The sequence below is a fragment of the Sorghum bicolor genome, chromosome 4 (assembly GCF_000003195.3).
Source record: "Sorghum bicolor cultivar BTx623 chromosome 4, Sorghum_bicolor_NCBIv3, whole genome shotgun sequence".
NCBI classification, from domain to species: domain Eukaryota; kingdom Viridiplantae; phylum Streptophyta; class Magnoliopsida; order Poales; family Poaceae; genus Sorghum; species Sorghum bicolor.
In genome coordinates this window covers 5105820-5125134 of record NC_012873.2, presented here as the reverse complement: position 1 = coordinate 5125134, position 19315 = coordinate 5105820, and the positions used below count along the sequence as shown (strand labels likewise).

At 44.4% G+C, this 19315-nt stretch overlaps 4 protein-coding genes across 4 annotated transcripts; 2 read left to right on the top strand and 2 right to left on the bottom strand.

Annotated features, from left to right (window-relative positions):
* LOC110434712 (protein ANTAGONIST OF LIKE HETEROCHROMATIN PROTEIN 1-like) lies at window positions 319-3280 on the bottom strand. The gene is made up of 4 exons (XM_021459418.1): window positions 2955-3280; window positions 1039-1459; window positions 723-945; window positions 319-638 (listed from the first exon to the last, which is right to left on the bottom strand). Exons 1-4 carry the CDS (start codon window positions 3278-3280, stop codon window positions 319-321), a joined length of 1290 nt encoding a protein of 429 aa, XP_021315093.1.
* LOC8079396 (RING-H2 finger protein ATL56) lies at window positions 4262-5769 on the top strand. The gene has a single exon (XM_021459731.1). The coding sequence runs from the start codon at window positions 4644-4646 to the stop codon at window positions 5193-5195; it is 552 nt and encodes a 183-aa protein (XP_021315406.1). The 5' UTR covers window positions 4262-4643; the 3' UTR covers window positions 5196-5769.
* Window positions 8929-12722, top strand: LOC8077209 (protein CYPRO4). The gene is made up of 2 exons (XM_002453353.2): window positions 8929-10761; window positions 12201-12722. Exons 1-2 carry the CDS (start codon window positions 9097-9099, stop codon window positions 12480-12482), a joined length of 1947 nt encoding a protein of 648 aa, XP_002453398.1. The 5' UTR covers window positions 8929-9096; the 3' UTR covers window positions 12483-12722.
* Window positions 13542-15597, bottom strand: LOC8079395 (protein transport protein Sec61 subunit gamma). Its single transcript, XM_002451605.2, has 3 exons — window positions 15385-15597; window positions 15146-15275; window positions 13542-13786 (listed from the first exon to the last, which is right to left on the bottom strand). Exons 1-2 carry the CDS (start codon window positions 15476-15478, stop codon window positions 15160-15162), a joined length of 210 nt encoding a protein of 69 aa, XP_002451650.1. The 5' UTR covers window positions 15479-15597; the 3' UTR covers window positions 13542-13786; window positions 15146-15159.

Below are 19315 nucleotides of genomic sequence, written 5' to 3'. Positions count from 1 at the left end.
TTCATATACATTCACCCAACCACAAGATCATGAACCATAGTAAAAAATTGGTAACAATAGTCAAAAAACAGAGCGAGCATTTTAATTTTGTTCAATTATTACATCATTGCACAGTGCCTACAAGTCTCATAAAAAATTGTTCACATCACAGTTACTAAATAGCACACAACAGCTCACTGGTTCATTAGGAAAAGTCTACTGCCTAGAAGAACCTCTGTTAGCCCACATAGCATTAGCCCATGCTTCCCTCATCTGAGACCAGGCCTGGTTATCAGGCACATCATCAGGGTGGTGCTCAACATTTCTATGGTTTGGATTTTAGGTGGCTTCATCAGGCACATGCTCATCATCACCGTATCCCAGAATCCAATTGTGAAGGATACAACAAGCCAGAACAAGTTTAACCTGTGTTCTGTAAGTGTGAAAAGGTTTGTTGTCCAATATTCTGAATCTATTCTTCAAAGCAGCAAAGGCTCTTTCAATGGTGACTCTTAGGGATGAATGCCTAAGATTAAAGAGCTCCCTTGGGTTCTGAGGTCTATTGTTGCCATATTCCCTGAGATGATACCTAGTACCTCGAAATGGGGGCAAAAACCCAGGTCTTACTGCATAACCAGCATCCACAAGCAAGAATTTCCCTAAAAAATGTGCCACATATTTGAGGATCAGTTACTACTTGTACCAAATTGGGTACTAAAGAGTACTACTACATTGAAATATACCTGGAGGCACCCTAAGACCATCTGGTCTTACAAGAGCATCAGCTAGTATGAGGGCATCATGTGCAGAGCCTTCCCACCCAGCTAGGACATATGTAAACCTCAAATCAAAGCTGACAGCTGCTAGGACATTTTGTGTAAGTCCCTTCCTCCCCCTAAAGGCAGGCTGCATCCTTTTTGGCACCCTAGCTAAGACATGAGTTCCATCAAGTGCTCCTATGCAGTCCTATATAAATGTGACAAAGTTGTTTGTCAAATGGTTGAGGAAATGGATCAGTGTTTTACTGATGACCAAGATTGGAGTATAATATAAACCAACCTTGAAATAAGGGTACCACCTTCTGCTACCAAGGATCTTTGAATGGACATTGGTGGAAGCAGGGACAATCATTTCACTCCTCAACTCCCCTACTGCATAAAGCACTCTCTGAAAGTACCTACTGATAGTTTCACCAGACCTCCTGAATGTAAGGTCTACCACCCTAAATCTCTGGTTGTGACCCACAACATGCAAGAACATAGCAACCTGCTCTTCCACACTAGCATGGATGCTATCAGACAAGAGGTCTCTACTGCGAAAAAGGTCACAAAGATGGAAGAAGGGTGCCTTTCTCATCCTAAGGAGGTTCACACAGTGCACATCATCTGAGTTGTAAATGTAGTTTAGGTTATTCATCCTTTGTTGGTCCCTGTCTGCCATGGGACCATAAGTTACAGATCTAGCATCCTGAGCTCTTCTCCTAAACCACAAGAAAAACCAAGTGGCCACAGCTACTAACATAGCAGCAGCCGCTCGGCGCCTAGCTTGGAAATCCATCTCTAGACAAAACAAAATACACATTTCGCAATTAGATCCCTAATGAACCAGTACTGATGCGTAGTACCTAGTAACAACAAGAACTCAGTGAAATACAACGATGGACGCGGTTGCCACTCCAGATGGAGCTCCTCCAGCGTCAATTGCTACAAGACTAATCATCGACCTTAGGCACTGTGCTCAGTATTCAGATCGAAAAAAGCATCACCAGCAACAAGTTGCTTCAGCTAACAAAAATGCCAAACTACAACCACATGAAGCATAAAAATCGGCAGATCTGCTCCACAAACAAGTAGATCTCATTTGAAATCGCACAGATCTACCTCGGTACAACATATAACTGTAATATATCTCATCATTTCAATCAAACACACGATGCAAATCAAAGAAACATGAGACGGGGGCGGTGAGGTATACCGTTCCACACACCAGGGGAGCTCAACGCTCCGTCGGTGAGGATGCCGGAAGGAAGAATCCGGCGGCGCGAGAGGAGGAGAGGGGACGACTCACCAGAGAAAATGGAGGCGGGAGTGGCGAGAGTGAGGGGGTAACCCTAACAAGCGCCAGCGCGCGCGCTTTTATACCAGGGACCGCGCCAGCTCCCGCCAAGATCGCCTAGGGTTCCCGCCAAGAACCAAAGCGTCCCGGCTGGAGTGGGAAGCTCGAATCGAGAAGACGGAGGCGGCCGGGATGGAGGGGGAGAGAGGAACGAAGGCATACACGAAAAGAATACCAGGTGGGAAACCAAACACGGGCCAACTGCACCGAACCGTGCGGGATGGCCCTTTGAATGGACCGGTCGGGGCAACCAATCACGCCCTAAGACTCAATCACAAAGTCCAAGACAATTAATTACATATTATTTATGGTATTTTGCTGATGTGGCAGTATATTTATTGAAGAAAGAGATAGAAAAAATAAGACTCCAAGTCTTATTTAGACTCTAAGTCCACATTGTTCGAGGTAATTAATAACTTTAAACTCTATGATAGAGTATGCATTGTGAGTACCCTTATAGGACCCATAAAATGTTTAATTAGTCTGTAAGGAGTTATTTGCCAACGTGTCGAGAATTAGTTTATGCGATGATGATTATAACGAGAGACTTCTCTTGATTTTTTTACATGGCAGTCATCCACCCATGATTCTAGAAATACATTTATTTAGAGTGGATTAGACAACAAACCATAACAAATTGTCAAGATTTAGTTCATGGACTGTTGATTAATTTAGATTTCCCATATTATTTCAAGCGTAAAAAATTTGCATTGACTGGGTATAGAGGCATTTGTAATGCCAACTTTCCGTTGAACCGTAATGGCACAAGATCAAGAATCGTAATAGATCCAAATTAACCATACAAATTTGGGTATCAACGCGACCTTCTCCCACGTCGGCAACGCCCTAGATTCGCTTGCCATCCCTTGCCTCCAACTTCAAAGATGATGAAGAACAAGAAGCACAAGGTCACCTCCACCTCCATGACATCGTGGCCACTGCACACCACAGTTGACTCCCTTCCCGACGATGTAGTGGCATGTGTTAGCCCATCTTCCCAATTCACCACATAGACCTTCCCCTGGAACGACAGTGTCCTGTTCAGTTGGTTCATCTTCCAGCTGCTGACTGTCCATTCAGCATCACCAGCAACACAAAGCTTGCGGGCTTGATACAAGCATAGCGCGGTGTTCTGCAGCCAGCTATTGAAATTGTACCGGGGGTTGACGATGAGCTCGTGGTCCATTTCGTACAACTGACAGTGCCCTGACAGCTGATGGGCGAGGCACTTGAGGTCTGCGAACTCGGCGACCTAGCGGGTGAACGGGTGGAGCAGGCGGACATCGTTGTTCCCGTTACGCTGCAGGAGGAGCAGGCCGTCGGGGGAGTCGAGGACGCAGTGGTCCTTGAGCTTCGGGAGGGGGACGCGGACGATGGGCCTGGCGGCGGAGAGGTCGAAGAAGCAGGCATGGTCGCCGAGCGTGCGGTGGCCCGAGAACCGGCCGAAGCCCTCGAGGAAGAGCATCCAACGACACGAGTGGAAGCACAGGTCCAGCAAGGCGCGGCCGCGCGGGGAGGCAGCTGTGGCGGCGGCGCGCCAATGGGAGCAGACCGCGGCGGGATGAGGGGGTGGGAGCGTTCGTGCGCGCATGCGGTTGGAGGATACGGAGCCGTCTGTGGCGGACAGAAAAGTAGGCAGACTCGCGAGAGTCCTGGGCGGGCGCGCAAGGGAAGAAGGAAGGAAAAAAGGCGGCGATGGAATACGAGGCGGAGACGGGCGCAGACGGGGAAGCCAGAACGCGGACTGGAGAGAGGAGCGGGTAGAAAAAAAAGGCAGATTGAAATTTTGCATCTTTATTAGTATTTATCTAGATATAGATATAGATATAGATATAAATATAGACGTGGATATAGATATATATAATAGTAATATAATATATTATTCGTTCCTTTACATAACCGTCGAGCTCACGGCAACCCGCCAACGTACCGAACGCGGCCAAAAGCTCAATATTGTAGATATAGATGTAGCACCTTCGTTTGTTTGTGACAAATATTGTCTAATTATGGACTAACTAGGATCAAAAGATTCGTCTTGTGATTTACAGGTAAACTGTACAATTAGTTTTTATTTTCGTTTATATTTAATGTTTCATGCATGTGTTAAAAGATTCGACGTGATGGAGAATCTTGAAAACTTTTTGGTTTTCGGGGTGAACTAAACAAGGCCTAAACAAAATCTCAGTTGGTTTCGCTAAATCATATTGTTGCTTGCATCAGCATCAAGCACAGGTCATTCGACTCCTTGCCATGAAGCCTCTTTCCGGTGTCAAATCCGGAGTAAAACGAATGCGACTTACTTTGACTTCTATAATTAAATAATATAATATACTAAAATATTCATTCGTCCCTTTACGTAACCGTCGAGCTCACGGCAACCCGCCAATGTACCGAACGCGGCCAAAAAGCTCAATATTGGGGAGAGCGAGAGCCCAGAGCCCCCTTCCAATTCCACCGATCCCCGCTGAATATTCCATTCCACCGCGCACCGCCGAGCGCCCGAGCCACGCCAAGGACGGACGGACGCCGGCCGCCTCATCGCAATCCAAATGGCCTCGCCCGCTCCAGCCCCGGGACCGGCGGGAAGAGAAGCCAAGCACAGCGGGCGCGCCGCCGCCGCCGTCCCGCGCCACCACCGGCAGTGCGCCGGCGCGCGCCGGCTCCTGTCGCTCGCCGTGCAGGCGGGCGTGATGGCGGCGGCGCTCGCGGTCTTCGTCCTCTTCGCCGCGGCCTCCGCCTTGCTCCTCCTCGTCCTCGTCCTCGCCGCGCGCGCCTTCCGCCACCACCGCGGCAGCCGCTACCGCGTCCCGTCGCTCGACCCTCCGCCTCCGCCTCTCCACGCGGGGCTCTCGCCCGCCGACATCCACCGCATCCCAAGCTTCGCCTTCCCCGGCGGCGGCGGCGAGGCCGACTCCTCCGCCTCGTCGTGCGCCGTGTGCCTCGAGGCCGCGCGCGCAGGGGAGCGGTGGCGTGCGATGCCGGCATGCACGCACGCGTTCCACGCCGCCTGCGTCGACCGGTGGCTCGCCAGGACGCCCGCCTGCCCCGTCTGCCGCGCCACCGTCGCCGTCGCCGTCCCCGTCCCGACGAGCCAAGGCTGACGCCAACGCCCCGCGATCCTCCTGCCCACGCGTGGGAATGCAGGTTTGGTACCTCCATCGTTCGGTGCTCGACAAAAATGCTCTTTTGTCCTGCTCTCCTGTAGTTGTGACATACCTGTTGTACACTTTTTGTATGATATGAAACTTTCTGCTGCTGTAAAGTTTGTAAAGAGGAATCCAGGGAGGGGGGAAAATGAACCCATGAAACTTTACCATCTCATAGAATTACTCGATGTTAATTTTACACTATATTTTGAGTTCCAAAGCTTATTCATATTGCAACATGTTACTTACATTACATGATGCATTAGGTGATTATGTTTTTTTAGGGGATTAGGTTTAGGTGATTATAGGATTGGTGTGTTCCAACTTCCAGTCCGGGTACCGATTAGGTTTAGGTGATTTGAATTGAATTTGATGTGATACTTCTGCTGTACAAGGATATTGAATCGCAGTGACGTAGAAAGCTCGAGACCGGATAAATGATTAGAACAGATGATCGAATTTGGTCTCGGGCACTTTTCAGTGGGAACAGTATGCTTGACCCATTTATTTCCAACTACTAACTGTTTCATTTTGCTGTCTTCACATTTTTTGTCCGTACATCATTTATGTTCTCGACCCAAATTGATATGTGATAATCCGGGCACTTAACTCTAAGATATCACGAAGATCGTTTTTTAGCGCACTGAAAATCATCATCATGTAAACCTTTTTTTGCTGACTATCTCTGACGGAAGAGGTTATTTGAAACTTTCAGGATTTACTGAGCTAACGCTCAGTTATCTTTCATTTTCACTCCCTTGTTTAGTTCTGAAAATTTTTGGTTTTGATATTATAGCACTTTTATTTTTATTTGGCAATTATTATCCAATTATAGACTAACTAGAATCAATTAATTTATCTCACAATTTATAGATAAACTGTGTAATTAATTTTTATTTTCATTTATATTTAATGTTTTATACATGTGTGCTCCTTCTAAATGGTCTATCATCGAATCTTTTAAGAGGTTATCTTCATACAGAACCGCTGATTTTGAAGCATTAACTCCCAGCTGCACACTTCACTGCAGCTTCATTTATCTCTGAACCCCACACCATTATCTGAAGGTTTCTGATCCAATAGTCTTAGGCCTTATTTAGTTTCCAAATTTTTTTCAAGATTTCCCATCACATTAAATCTTTGTACGCATGTATGGAACATTAAAATGTAGACAAAAATAAAAGCTAATTGCACAATTTGTCTATAATTTGCGAGATCTTGTTTACTTCCAACCAAAAACCCAAAATTTTTCAAGATTATCCGTCACATCGAATCTTTAGACGCATGCATAGAGTATTAAATATAAACGAAAATAAAAACTAATTACACAGTTTGGTCAGAATTTACGAGACAAATCTTTTGAACCTATTTAGTTCATGGTTGGATAATAATTACCACAAACAAACGAAAGTGCTACAGTGTCGCAAAAAACACGGTTTATAAGACAAGCGACATTCTACTTTCCACGATATTTGATGATATTTGATGCATAGATTTAAGGTCAATGAGTGGTACCACGAGTGGAATGAAATCAGATAACAGTTTAAACATAGTTGGGATGGTTGGTTACGCTCTACTATGTGTAAGGGAAATGAAAACGGAATCAAATAACACAAATGTTTAAAGGACCTGTATTTCTCATTATTTTATATATCATCCTAAAAGAGAGATAACATTTATATGGAAAGCGTGATAAATTCGACAATTCTATAGGCCATCGCCCTTATTTGTTTGAAAAAATAAACATGGTGTCAGGATAATTGCCGTAACAACAGGAAAAACGAAACTAAAATATAGTTCGATATATACATTCGCACGCAGAAAGCAACACGGCAATGTTCAAACCCTTCAAACGGGCCAGGAATTCGATAAGAGCCCACTCAGCCCAGCCCAGCCCAGTCAGCTCAGCAACGCTCGGTGGTTAGCGGCGAAAATCAGAAAAGTGGCCGGAAATGGACCTGGGATCCCGTGACGTGCTTGGAACTTCGCTACAAATACGTATTGACGGACGGACGCTTCCGTGAATTTGTTGTATGCAAAGTGTAGCCGTATCTGCCACGGCTATTATAACGGTAGGGATAGAATATGTTCTCACAACTCAGAATAAAGGTATTGTAGCCGTATTTTGACGAGGTCTACAACTTTCTAATTTTTTTAAAAAAATTCATATGAAATAATAGTTAAAATGCTAAAATAAATTAATGGTATATTAAGATCTAAGAATGTTTTTGACTTTCACACCTGCAGTTTGACACCATGAAAGCCCAATTTGACGGCAGTGGCATGAAAGGCAAAAAAAACTAGTAGCACTAAAGTCTGCCGAACTTTTTCAATAACTCTATGATTTTTTATAATGGCTCATAAAAAATTCCCTCTTTTGTTGCGTCTTTTTGTGAAAATTTGTGCAAAGGGAGGTTTCTTTATGCGTCTCCCTTTCAAAGAACGGAATTCCAGTAATAGATATTAGTGGCCAAAGTAATTTCGAAAAAATGACAATAGCGTCATATATGCTTTGAGAGAGAGAGAAAGAGTATTGTGTGCACGAGAACGGGTGTGTATTGCACTACTTAACATATATATATATAATAAATCAATTTGAATAAGCAACTAAAATGTGACTACCCACACTAGTAAGCAACTAAAATGAGACTACCTATGCCAGTGCGACAAAAATGCGTCCTCTTCTCAAGTGCTCCTCTTCCTTCCTTCTCTCCGCGGTCAGCTAGCTCCCTATCCTAAATGACTACTAGAAATATCCTTCCGCCACAACCAATTGCCAAATATGGAAAAAAGAGTTGGAAGCTAGTAAGTTTGAGTAATGACATAGAACATTTAAGTATTAGATATGTTGACGCTGATTAGGATCACAAACAAACAAGAGCTAGTATATCCGAGGCCACACATAACCTAACACGTAGTAGAGAGGGGTCCAAACAACAAGGCCGGCCAATAAATCCCATCAGTCGTTTGAAAAGCTCACGAACACCGTCCAGAAAGACTCATCAAGGTACAACAGTGCTGTTCTTAGATTGAAAGGCCACGTGAAAGACCAATAAAATCCTATATAGAGGGATATTGGATAACTTGAGAGGTTGGAAGAGTTAATTTGAGAAAAGTAGTAGATTGACTTTTGATCATTGTGTATGGGTAACCTCAATTGGCTCGGACATATGTAGAGGAAGTTGTCTTATCCATGACAGTGGAGGAGTTTGAAATGAATTAGACTCGAACAGACAAAATCGGCATAGGACAGTTTGTACACGACGGCCACACAGGAAGTCTAGAAAAATCAGACTAGGCCGTTTTAATAAACCTGCCTAAGCTGATTTTAACTTAAGTTTCACTCATTTAGTCTAAGTTTGTCTGAATTTGGTGGTTCTTTTGGTTTGTATTTGATTCCCAAGATCGAATGCAGCCTCTGATCATTTTTGCTGTCAAGAGGATCGAATCAATAGCTGTTCTTTTTAAGTAATCTGTCGACTCTGAGTTCAGATCATGGAACATTGGAACGGTACTTGGTGCGAGTGAGAGTCACTGACTGTGCTAGTGCTACGGATCTTCATTTTGAAAATTTCGAATCAGTGCAGTGCAACGGCCGTTTGGTCTTCAATGGCCTATCGTCCCCCAGATCTCTTCCCACACTCGCGGAGTATTCGTTGTCGTTTGGACCATTTCCCAGATCTCTCCCCCACCACTTGCGGACGGTTGCGGGCTCGCAGTTGCAGTCGCAGCGCAAAACGGCCAAGGGGCCCCATCTCTCCCATCACCTCTCCCAAATTTCAAATTCCCGCACGCTCCTCCTCCGCTCCCCCAATCTCAACTCCTCGCCGAAACCCTATCAGCCGCCGCCGCCGCCATGGGAGGCTCGCACAGCCGCGAGGACCTCGACCTATCCGACTCCGACTCGGAGGACGCCGAGTCCCGGGCCTCCGACAACTCCTCCGACTACGGAACGCCTACCCCGGCCTCCGCCTCCTCCAAGTTGGCCAGCGGCGGAGGGGCGGCGGCCACCCCGGGCTCTATCGACGCCATCGACCGCCACCTTCGCCAGCTCCACCTCAAGTACAACGAGCCCATCTCCCCGAACCCTAGCCCCGGGCCCACACCCAGCGCCAACCCCGCCGCGCTCAACGCCGTCAAGCTGTACCTCCACATCGGCGGCTCCTCCCCCTCCGCCAAGTGGATCATCTCCGACCGCCTCGCCGCCGCCTCCTTCGTGCGCACAGGCGACGACGAGGACGACGACGCGCCCGCCGCCGGGCCGTGGTGCCTCGTCGTGGGCTCGAAGATCCGGGCCAGGGTCGGGCCCGAGCTGCAGCTCAAGACCTTCCCTCCGCAGCGCCGGGTTGATTTCGTCGCCGATGGCGTATGGGCCCTCAAGTTCCTCAACGCTGACGGCTTCGGCGACTTCTGCGCCAAGTACAACAGCTGTATGTTTGAGAACAGCTACGGCGTTGCCGCTACGGACGAGGGCCGCGCCAAGGTGTTCGGGAAGGACTTCGCGGCGTGGGCGCGCCCGGAGGACGGCGACGAGTCGATATGGGAGGATGCCACCGACGGCTTCTCTCCTGGTCCCAAGCGCAGCCAGATGCCCCCGCGGACACCAGTACTGAAGTCTGTGTTGGAGGATCTGCAGGAGTTTGAGGAGCCCGTTGAGGAAGGCAGTGGAATCAAGAGTCTTGCGCTTGGCGCACTGGATAACAGTTTCCTCGTTGGAGACAAAGGGATTGAGGTCGTGAGGAATTTCGAGCATGGGATACACGGCAAGGGCATGTCCGTGAAGTTTTCTGGAGGGAGCACAAGCTTCCAGACACCGAAAAAGGCTCTTCTTATGCGGGCCGAGACTAACATGCTCCTGATGAGCCCAGCCACTGATGGAAAGCCACATGCCAAGGGGGTGCATCAATTTGATATTGAGACAGGGAAAGTGGTTTCAGAATGGAAATTCGAGAAGGATGGAGCGGACATTAACATGAGGGATATCACGAATGATAGCAAAGGGGCTCAGTTGGATCCATCCGAGTCCACCTTCTTGGGACTGGATGACAACCGGTTGTGCCGGTGGGATATGAGAGACCGGAGGGGCATTGTGCAGAACTTGGCAAGTGCAACTGAATCGCCTGTATTGCAATGGACCCAGGGGCATCAGTTTTCCAGGGGGACAAACTTCCAGTGCTTTGCTTCAACCGGTGACGGTTCGATTGTTGTTGGATCATTAGATGGGAAGATCCGCTTGTATTCTAAGAGCTCTATGAGGATGGCAAAGACAGCCTTTCCTGGGTTGGGTTCACCCATTACCCATGTTGATGTGACATATGATGGGAAGTGGATACTCGGGACAACAGATACATACCTGATTCTTATATGCACCATCTTCATTGACAAAGATGGAAAGGAGAAGAACGGGTTTAGTGGGAGAATGGGGAACCGAATTGCTGCTCCAAGGCTGCTGAAGCTCAACCCACTGGACTCTCATCTAGCAGGAGCAAACAACAGGTTCAGGGAGGGAAGATTCTCTTGGGTGAGTATATATTCCCACTTTTTTTATTATGGAAGTTTGTTCAGATTTACCACTGCACACCATACAGAAGATTATGCGCTTCTTCGGTAGCATTTTGGCATTCTGCATGATCAAAACTGACAGTATTGGTTAAACTGCTATATTTAGTGATATGCAATTATCAATTTATATGGTCTATCGCCTCATCATGTAGTATGGATCATGTAGAAGTGGTTTGATTGTATATTGGTGGCAGATCCTGTTATTCTGGGTTTTGATTATTATGTTTGGGCATTTTTCATCCTTGATTTTTAATACATGTCATCTGCAGTTTTACAGTTGTGTGCCATTGGTTTGGTAATGTTAAACATTGATTACTCTAGGATGCCTCTAGACCATGTCAGTTGCTCCTAAGGGGTGTCACCTTTTATAGTTCTACAGACGCTTACTAATTTTCACTTGTTATGAAAATTGAGTATGCTAGAAAAACAGTGTGATGTTGTATAATGCTGTTAAAAACCATTCACCCCGAAATCCAAAAAGTTTTCAAGATTCCCTGTCACATCGAATCTTGCGGCACATGCATGAAGCATTAAATATAGACGAAAACAAAAACTAATTACACAGTTTGACTGTAAATCACGAGACGAATCTTTTGATCCTAGTTAGTCTATGATTGGACAATGTTTACCACAAACAAACGAATGTGCTACAGTAGCGAAATCCAAATTTTTTTCCCATCTAAACAAGGTGTCAGTTCACTTTTGATTTTAGTATAATTTAGATCACCATTATCAAACTAGTAGAGCGATGTATCTACTACAAGTTAGTTTATCTACCTTTTCATGGATGGTGTTTCTAAAAACCTTGTTTCTTGATTGAGTTTACTTCTGAGCACCTAGGATCCACGATCCGGATTTGATGCTGATAACCAGCGCATGCATGTGATGCGTGTATTACCTATGCTTCCTTGTACCATTTGGATGCGGTTCAGTGGTGCATGTTGTCTGAGCTGTTTTGAAACTATTAATATGCTGTGAACTTTAATACTTATAGTTCTAAGATAAACTAGAAAGTTTATGCTAATGAAAATAGCTGTATCTAGTACATCTTGAATCAGCTGTAGTGATGCACATATTGTTAAGAAACCACCTTCTATACTTCCTTGTACCATTTGGATGCAGTTCAGTGGTGCATGTTGTTTGAGCTGTTTTGAAATTAGAAAATTTATGGTGTGAATGGTGACATGTGCTGTGAATGTTAATATTTAGGGTTCTAAGATGAACTAGAAAAATTTATGCTAATGCAATATAGCTGTATCTAGTACATCTTGAATCGGCTGCAGTGATCTCTGTCTCTGACAATCAAATGGTTAATAAAAATCCATTACTCACTAGCATGAGCAGACATGCGCATTCGTTGACATTTGAGCCCTCATCTATTATCTGATGATTCCGCAGGTGACAGAGAATGGGAAGCAGGAGCGGCATCTCGTGGCCACTGTGGGAAAGTACAGTGTGGTCTGGAACTTCTTGCAGGTCAAGAACAGCCACCACGAGTGTTACCAGTACCAGGAGGGGCTTAAGAGCTGCTATTGCTACAAGGTGATCCCCAAGGACGAGTCAATTGTGGCCAGCCGCTTCATGCATGACAGGTATTCGGTCAGCGACTCCCCGGAGGCTCCACTGGTGGTGGCTACGCCCCTGAAGGTCACCTCCTTCAGCATATCAAGCAGGCACTAGCTCCGTGCTGCTGTCGCTCCTCTCCAGCATTGCGAGGGTCGGTTGATTGCCTCCCATGTCCCATGTGGGGTGTAACTCTTAGATGATTCTGTTTTCGTTTTCTTTTCTTGGTAGACTTTTAACGGTCAAGCTTGGTGACTACCTCGTCATGGTTTGTTGGAGGACCGAAATCTATGTTCGTTGACCAAAACTTTGTGCTTGTTTTTTAATATATATATTGTGGCTCTCTTCGTGTTGTTAGTTGCGGTTTATTGATTCATTCCAAAATCCATCGTTGTTTATGAATCCAAGTAGGAAAAGAAATCTGTCTAGGATTTCTGTGAGGACACCTTCAGTGATAACTTTTGATTATTTCTTATTTAATAGAAGAAAGAAAAAAAAATCTCTTAATCAAGAGTTAGTCTTATGCTTATATATTTTGAAATTATGTGAGGTTGTCATATGAAACTATTCATATTATGAGTGATGTGCCAAAATACTTTTATCATCTTATTATATATAGCTAATAAGTACTCCCTCCACTCCAAATTATAAATTATTCCAAGAATAATAGAAAGTTAAAGCATTTAAAGTTTGACCAAATTTATATGATAGCATAATAACATTTATGATATCATTTAAGTATTATTAGATTCTTCATTAATTATATTTTTATGATAAATATCTATTTGATGTCATGAAACCTTTCTATTTTTTCTATAATGTTGGTCAAACTTTAAATGTTTTGACTTTCCAAAATTCTTAGGATGGAGGGAGTATCTTATAATGTTGATGGCGCCCTGAGCGTCAATCCTCATTGGATTGGATTCAGCGTCGATCCTCATTGGATCCAGCAGGAACGGAAAGGAAAGCAATTGGGCGTCAATCCTTATAGGATTCAGCAGGAACAGGAAGGTAAATAATTGGACGATCGAAGTGAATTCATCCAAAATCGGAAGCCTCAAGTTAGTGGTACGCAGTCTCGTAGCTTCGGCACCTTTTATACGAAAATTACATATTCAGATTATGAACGATACGGGAGTTGTACTAACAACGTCGCGAAAAGCAAATTATGAAGGATACCGCACCATAAAACAATCGAGAAGACATGGTAACCATTCAATTTTGTTACCCGCTAATTCACGGAAACCCATTCGGCATCAGGTACAAAAGAGTTCCAGGTGTACCACAAGTCCTCAAGAGAAAAAGGTAAGGAGGTTGTCCTTAACAACACAAGTCCTAAACGGATCTTTACTGATATCAGGGCTGAAAATGGTGCTGCCTCCAAGGTAGTGACGCCATTGTCCACACCTGCAGCCTCTAGCCTGCATCCGAGCCAATAAAAGAACGTTAGAAATGATCAGGCTGTTTCAAAAGGGACAGGAGATGTTCATCTAAAGCTCGGCCATGGAAGAGAAATTTGGGGCTGCGAGTTTCAGCAGATAATGGCGCCAATCAGGTCACAGAACAACCACATCCATTTTTTATGGCAGAATAGTTATAACCAAGTTTGTGATTACATTGTAAATACGTAACCAGCATCGTTTTATCACATTTGTTGGGAGGAGGAAATAGAAGAAACCATCAAACTCGAGAAACATAGAGCATCGGTGGATTGAACACAAAACCTGGTCATATCAGTAATCCTTAAAATTCCACATTTAGGAAATACAGAATGCAAAGTCGTTCAGGGGGCATTATGCAAAACTAGCACTGTACCATATTGAATATCCAAAGCCCATTGTGCCAACCACATATAGGACTATAAGAGCATCCAAACATTCTTATAATAGAAGGTTACAGATCTCAGTTGCTAAAGGCTTGAGTTTCACATTCCATATTCAGATCAAGAACTATTTGCAGAAAAATATCTGAATGCCCAAAGACAAACCATTTTATATATTTTCATTGTATATTTCTATCATCAGAAATTCATATTCTGCTTAATCAAACCCGGATGATCTAAAAGAAACCCAGACTAGCAAGTCACTGTGCATTTCATACAGCCAACAAATGGGTTACTCTGTGTTTTTGTTTTTCAATATGGATAGCAACAACAACAACATAGTGAATGTAAAAAGCATAAACAGGCTAAGCATAGCACCAATCAAGCAGATCTACACTGCATGACTAGATGTCAATTGCATTATCAGTTTATCACACAGCAACAGTGAATAAGAAATGTCCACAGGCAATGATTCTACATGCAAAGAAATGCTGTCCGAACATATTAGCAACTGTCTTCTCTCAATTTTTTTTTGTTTTAAAAACCACTGCATCTACCACAGTTAAATGATACCATGTAGATGCATCAGTTCAAAATGTCACAGTTTTAAGGGAACGCCCAGTACAAAATGATAATCGGCTTCCAAACCAAGCTACTAGAGTCTTAAAAAAATTGATCATCCAATCCTTGAGGATATTTGATCACAAGCACTACTAATAGTCACTATACCGTTAACAACAACAGCTAAACATCTACCAATTCCCACCCAGCTAATCTCCAATCACCAAATCGAAATTCCCAGTGTCCTACACAAACCAATCTCGGCACAACAATTCACACAACATTATGTAACAGTAACGAATTGTCCTAAGCATGTGGCTGGATCCAAGAGATCTACCGAATTGCACACATCCAGCGGAAGCCAGGCCAGGGGAATAGACGTGGCTAGAAAGTATACCAGAGGGAAGTGGATCAGCCGGAGCCAACGATGATGTTGTTGATGGGGATGAAGATGAGCTTGACGAAGAAGCCGACGAATCCCATGACGACGAAGCCGATCGCAGTCCGCGCGGCGACCTTGGTGAACTCTGCGCGAACCGAATCGAAATCGAAGCCGCGGCCCGTCAGATCCGGTCCGATCTCGGAGCCAGCAACATACGAGGACGGGGGCTGGGGGATCTGGGGTTTAGCAGTTACCCTTGCGGTCGGGCTTGTGGCAGCGCTTGACGAGGCGGATGCTGTCCTTGGCGAACTCCCGGAGCGGGTCGACCACCGAGTCAACGGCGTCCATAGCGGCGGCGCGGGGAGGGGGAGAGGCCGAGAGATCTCGAGGGGCGGGCGCTCTTCGCTTGCTTGGAGACGACGACGCCGGGGGTGGATTTGCGCGTGCTTTGCCTTGACGACGCGGAGGCGTGCCTCGATGTGTCCGAATAAGGTTCCGCGTCACACTTCGCGACAACGGCCCATTTGGAGCTGTAGGAGGCCCAAGACACTGCGATGAATTGAGCCCAATGAACGGAAGGCCGTGCTGGAGTGCTTAAATTTTGCAGCCCAAGGTTTGTTTTTTTTTTCCGAATTTTATTTATTTGCTCTTTATTTTCTTTTTATAATCCTTGAGATTAGTTTATTCTTTATTTATACCAAGTAAAAATTTTAGTATTAAAATATTATGCATCTAGTCTCTATGAGCTAGATTCAATTAAAATATCATGCTTGTAATCTCTAACTAGATTCAATATTTTTCTCAAAAATTATTTCAAAATTACATTTGGGGAAAAAAACTCGTACATTTGATAAAAAGTATGGAATACACACTATGAAATTATTGAAAATAAAACATTATTTGGACTTTAAACCTTGTAATTAGTTTATTATACTTCTGCAAACATAATACTCCCTCCATATAAAATCGTAAGTCGTTTTAGCTTTTTAAGGTGCATACCTTACGCTACATCTAAATATGTAGTAAAAAGTAAAAGCTGGTCTCTCTCTCTCTCTGAGAAATTGTGACTTTTTTAATACATTATTTTTATCATGTATCTAGAATAATGTATACCTATCAAATATTATGTATCTAGAAAAGCTAAAACATCTCACAATTTGTAATGGAGTGAGTACGTATCTACAAAAGTGAAAAACAACTTATACAAACAGTGTCGAGGTTGACTGTTGTCTTGCTGCGGCATCAGATCCTGGAACTACTACTAGTTTATTCACAGGTTGCCAAGAAGCACACAAAGACGCACATCGATCTGGAGTATATGAACATCTCAGATGATTCCTCTTGTCTTTCTTCTGTTTAGTTCCCCACCCAAAATTTTTTTGTCCATCCCATCGAATCTTTGGACACATGTATGGAACATTAAATGTACATAAAAAAATAAACTAATTACACAGTTTGATTAAAAAACGTGAGACGAATCTTTTAAGCCTAGTTACTTCATGATTAGCCTTAAGTGCTACAGTAACTTACATGTGCTAATGATAGATTAATTATGCTTAATAGATTTGTCTTATAGTTTTCTGATGAGCTATGTAATTTGTTTTTTTATTAGTTTCTAAAAATCTCTTTCGACGTCCTTCCGACACATCCGATGTGACATTCAAAAAATTTTCATCTCCAATCTGGGCCTCAGTATCAGTTGCTATGCATATCGCCTGAGCACAGCACTTCCACAGATGTGCACTGTTGCTGAGTTCCAGAGCAACCTGCATGCTGAGAAGAATCGATGGCAGCCCACAGGTTGACCTATAGAGGCATAAAGCCCGGCGGCTGAATTCATTCCTTCCTGGATGCACTGAATTTCAAAGTATTCCGTGGCCAGTGACTAGACCTGTCGATACAGCCATGCAGATATTGCTCTCCACCTGTAACTGTAAGTGCCACTCGAATCGCCCTGTTCGGTAGAAATTTGGCTTTTGCTAATGCTAAGGCTCTGTTTAGATTGGGGATGAAAAATTTTTGGGTGTCACATCGGATGTGTCGGAAGGATGTCGGGAGGGGTTTGTAGAAACTAATAAAAAAACAAATTACATAACTCGTTTGGAAACTGCAAGACAAATCTATTAAGCATAATTAATCTGTCATTAGCACATGTGGCTTACTGTAGCACTTAAGGCTAATCATAGACTAACTAGGCTTAAAAGATTCGTCTCGTGATTTTCAACCAAACTGTGTAATTAGTTTATTTTTTATCTATATTTAATATTTCATGCATGTGCCCAAAGATTCGATGGGATGGATGAAAATTTTTCTAGTGGGAACTAAACAGGGCCTAAGTTAGTACGAGAGAAAAAATACTATTTCTTTACTGTTAAAGTAGTGCTGCAAAACAAGGTGATTGGCGAGCTCATCACCGATCAGGTGCATGGATATGGATGCATCTCAAGGTTCTGTTCTTGTTCACTGACGACTGTCTGTAATCAGAAACAGAAACCACCCTATTTCCTGCAAATTTCCTGTAAACACTGGCGTCTCGGATTAGACTAATTACTCGCTGCATGCGACTGCTGCGAGCAGGATCATCATATCATCGTCGTTCAGTGCGCCAGTGTCCCATCGCTTCGGCCGGCGTCATTCCGGTCACAGTGACGCTACAGCGGCTGCCGCCTCGTCGGCGAGCAAAGCAAGCTTACGGTAATGGCGCATCGGACGGATATGAGAGGTGCTTTTCGCCGTGTCTCCGGCCGCGCGCCTTCAGACTTGTTGCTTTTGGATTGGGCATCTTCGCTGCGCCTTTTTGGGGGCTTCGAGCTTATCCCGGAGCGCGGCAGCGCAGCGGGCCGGTAGGCCTCTCTGCTGCCGGGCTAGCTCCGGTGGCCGGCACACTCATGCATGCCGCCAGTGCCAGTGGGACACTGCTGGGTCATCACTCATCAGGGTGATCCGAGCTGCCGCAGCTGCTATGCTATCGCTCAACAACTCTCTATGATTGGATCGTATCCCGATTACCGGATGGTTGGTAAATCTTGCATGCGATGGGAAGGATTACTGACAGAGCGCAGGCTAGTTAACGTCGTCGTCGTCGTCGTCCCTTTGATTTGTCTCCACCCACTTGGTTGATGCTAGCACGAGGAAATAATGACACGCGCGCTAGCTGATTCAGGTCAATCACACGCTGAAACAACCTGAGACTAACCTGAAAATCAGATACAGTATGATGTTTCCGAAGTCAAACATGCATGGCAAATAATGGCGATCGCTCCGATATGATCTAGTGTGTGACACATAGCACTTGTGCCGACCAGTGAATAATGCTGATTTTGCCTTTAAAGGAGCATTTCCCTCACGTGCACTATTCTTGGATGCATGTGAGGATACCTGTGTAAAAATCTCTTTACTGATGCACTCGTGTCGTCTCCGTATACATTCGCTGATCGACGTACTCTCTCCGTCCATTTATCTCAATCATTTAAGCAAAAGTTTTTCTTCCAATTATCTCCATCATCTTGAGGTGATCAGCTGTAATTATGGTCATTCCTTAGATGTATGCACATGTCTCCATGCAGGACTTGGGCCATCTTGGCTGCTCCTTCGTTGCATGCAACATTAATTAGATTAATTGGACCATAATAATTTACTGAAAAGACGTGATCAACGAATGTATACGGAGACGACAATGATTTACTGAAAAGACGTACTACTCTAATTAATTGGACCACAATGATTTATTGAAAAGACGTGATCAGGTAAGGTAATCAAAGGGGACCAAGATGAAGCTAACCCTGCGTGCAATTCATTGCGTCTCATCTGCTACTGCTAGCCCGGTCAGGACGAAAGGACATGCATGGGCATGAGCAACAGCCAACAAGGACTGATTGCGATTGCCCACCCAAATGCAATGCAAGGGCTGTCGCCAATTCAGTCGTGCCCGCCCGGAGAAAGGTGGCAAAGCAAAAGATTCGTCTTCACCTTTCAGCTCCTTCCTCACAATGCAATTTTTAAAGCCTAAAAAACCAATGCATTTTTTTTCTTTTCGAGGCAGGAAAATATCGTGCATTTCTTTTTTTAAATAATTTACACGAGAAATATGATCACTATTGTTCTAACTTTATCTATATATGAGTGAATGTACACTATGTTAAAGATCAGTACAAAAAAAACATCGCAAAATGTTTCTCCCTTCTT

Excerpts from the sequence above, each read along its gene's own strand:
- LOC8079396 (XM_021459731.1), top strand. The coding sequence starts at position 4,644 with ATGGCCTCGCCCGCTCCAGCCCCGGGACCGGCGGGAAGAGAAGCCAAG.
- LOC8079395 (XM_002451605.2), bottom strand. The coding sequence starts at position 15,478 with ATGGACGCCGTTGACTCGGTGGTCGACCCGCTCCGGGAGTTCGCCAAG. Across the intron at positions 15,276-15,384 it reads CCACAAGCCCGACCGCAAGG|AGTTCACCAAGGTCGCCGCG; the intron begins GTAACTGCTAAA and ends CGGTTCGCGCAG.
- LOC8077209 (XM_002453353.2), top strand. The coding sequence starts at position 9,097 with ATGGGAGGCTCGCACAGCCGCGAGGACCTCGACCTATCCGACTCCGAC. Across the intron at positions 10,762-12,200 it reads GGGAGGGAAGATTCTCTTGG|GTGACAGAGAATGGGAAGCA; the intron begins GTGAGTATATAT and ends ATGATTCCGCAG.
- LOC110434712 (XM_021459418.1), bottom strand. The coding sequence starts at position 3,280 with ATGGACCACGAGCTCATCGTCAACCCCCGGTACAATTTCAATAGCTGG. Across the intron at positions 1,460-2,954 it reads GAAGTTGGAGGCAAGGGATG|GAGAAGAGCTCAGGATGCTA; the intron begins GCAAGCGAATCT and ends CTTGTGGTTTAG. Across the intron at positions 639-722 it reads TGGTCTTAGGGTGCCTCCAG|GGAAATTCTTGCTTGTGGAT; the intron begins GTATATTTCAAT and ends CACATTTTTTAG.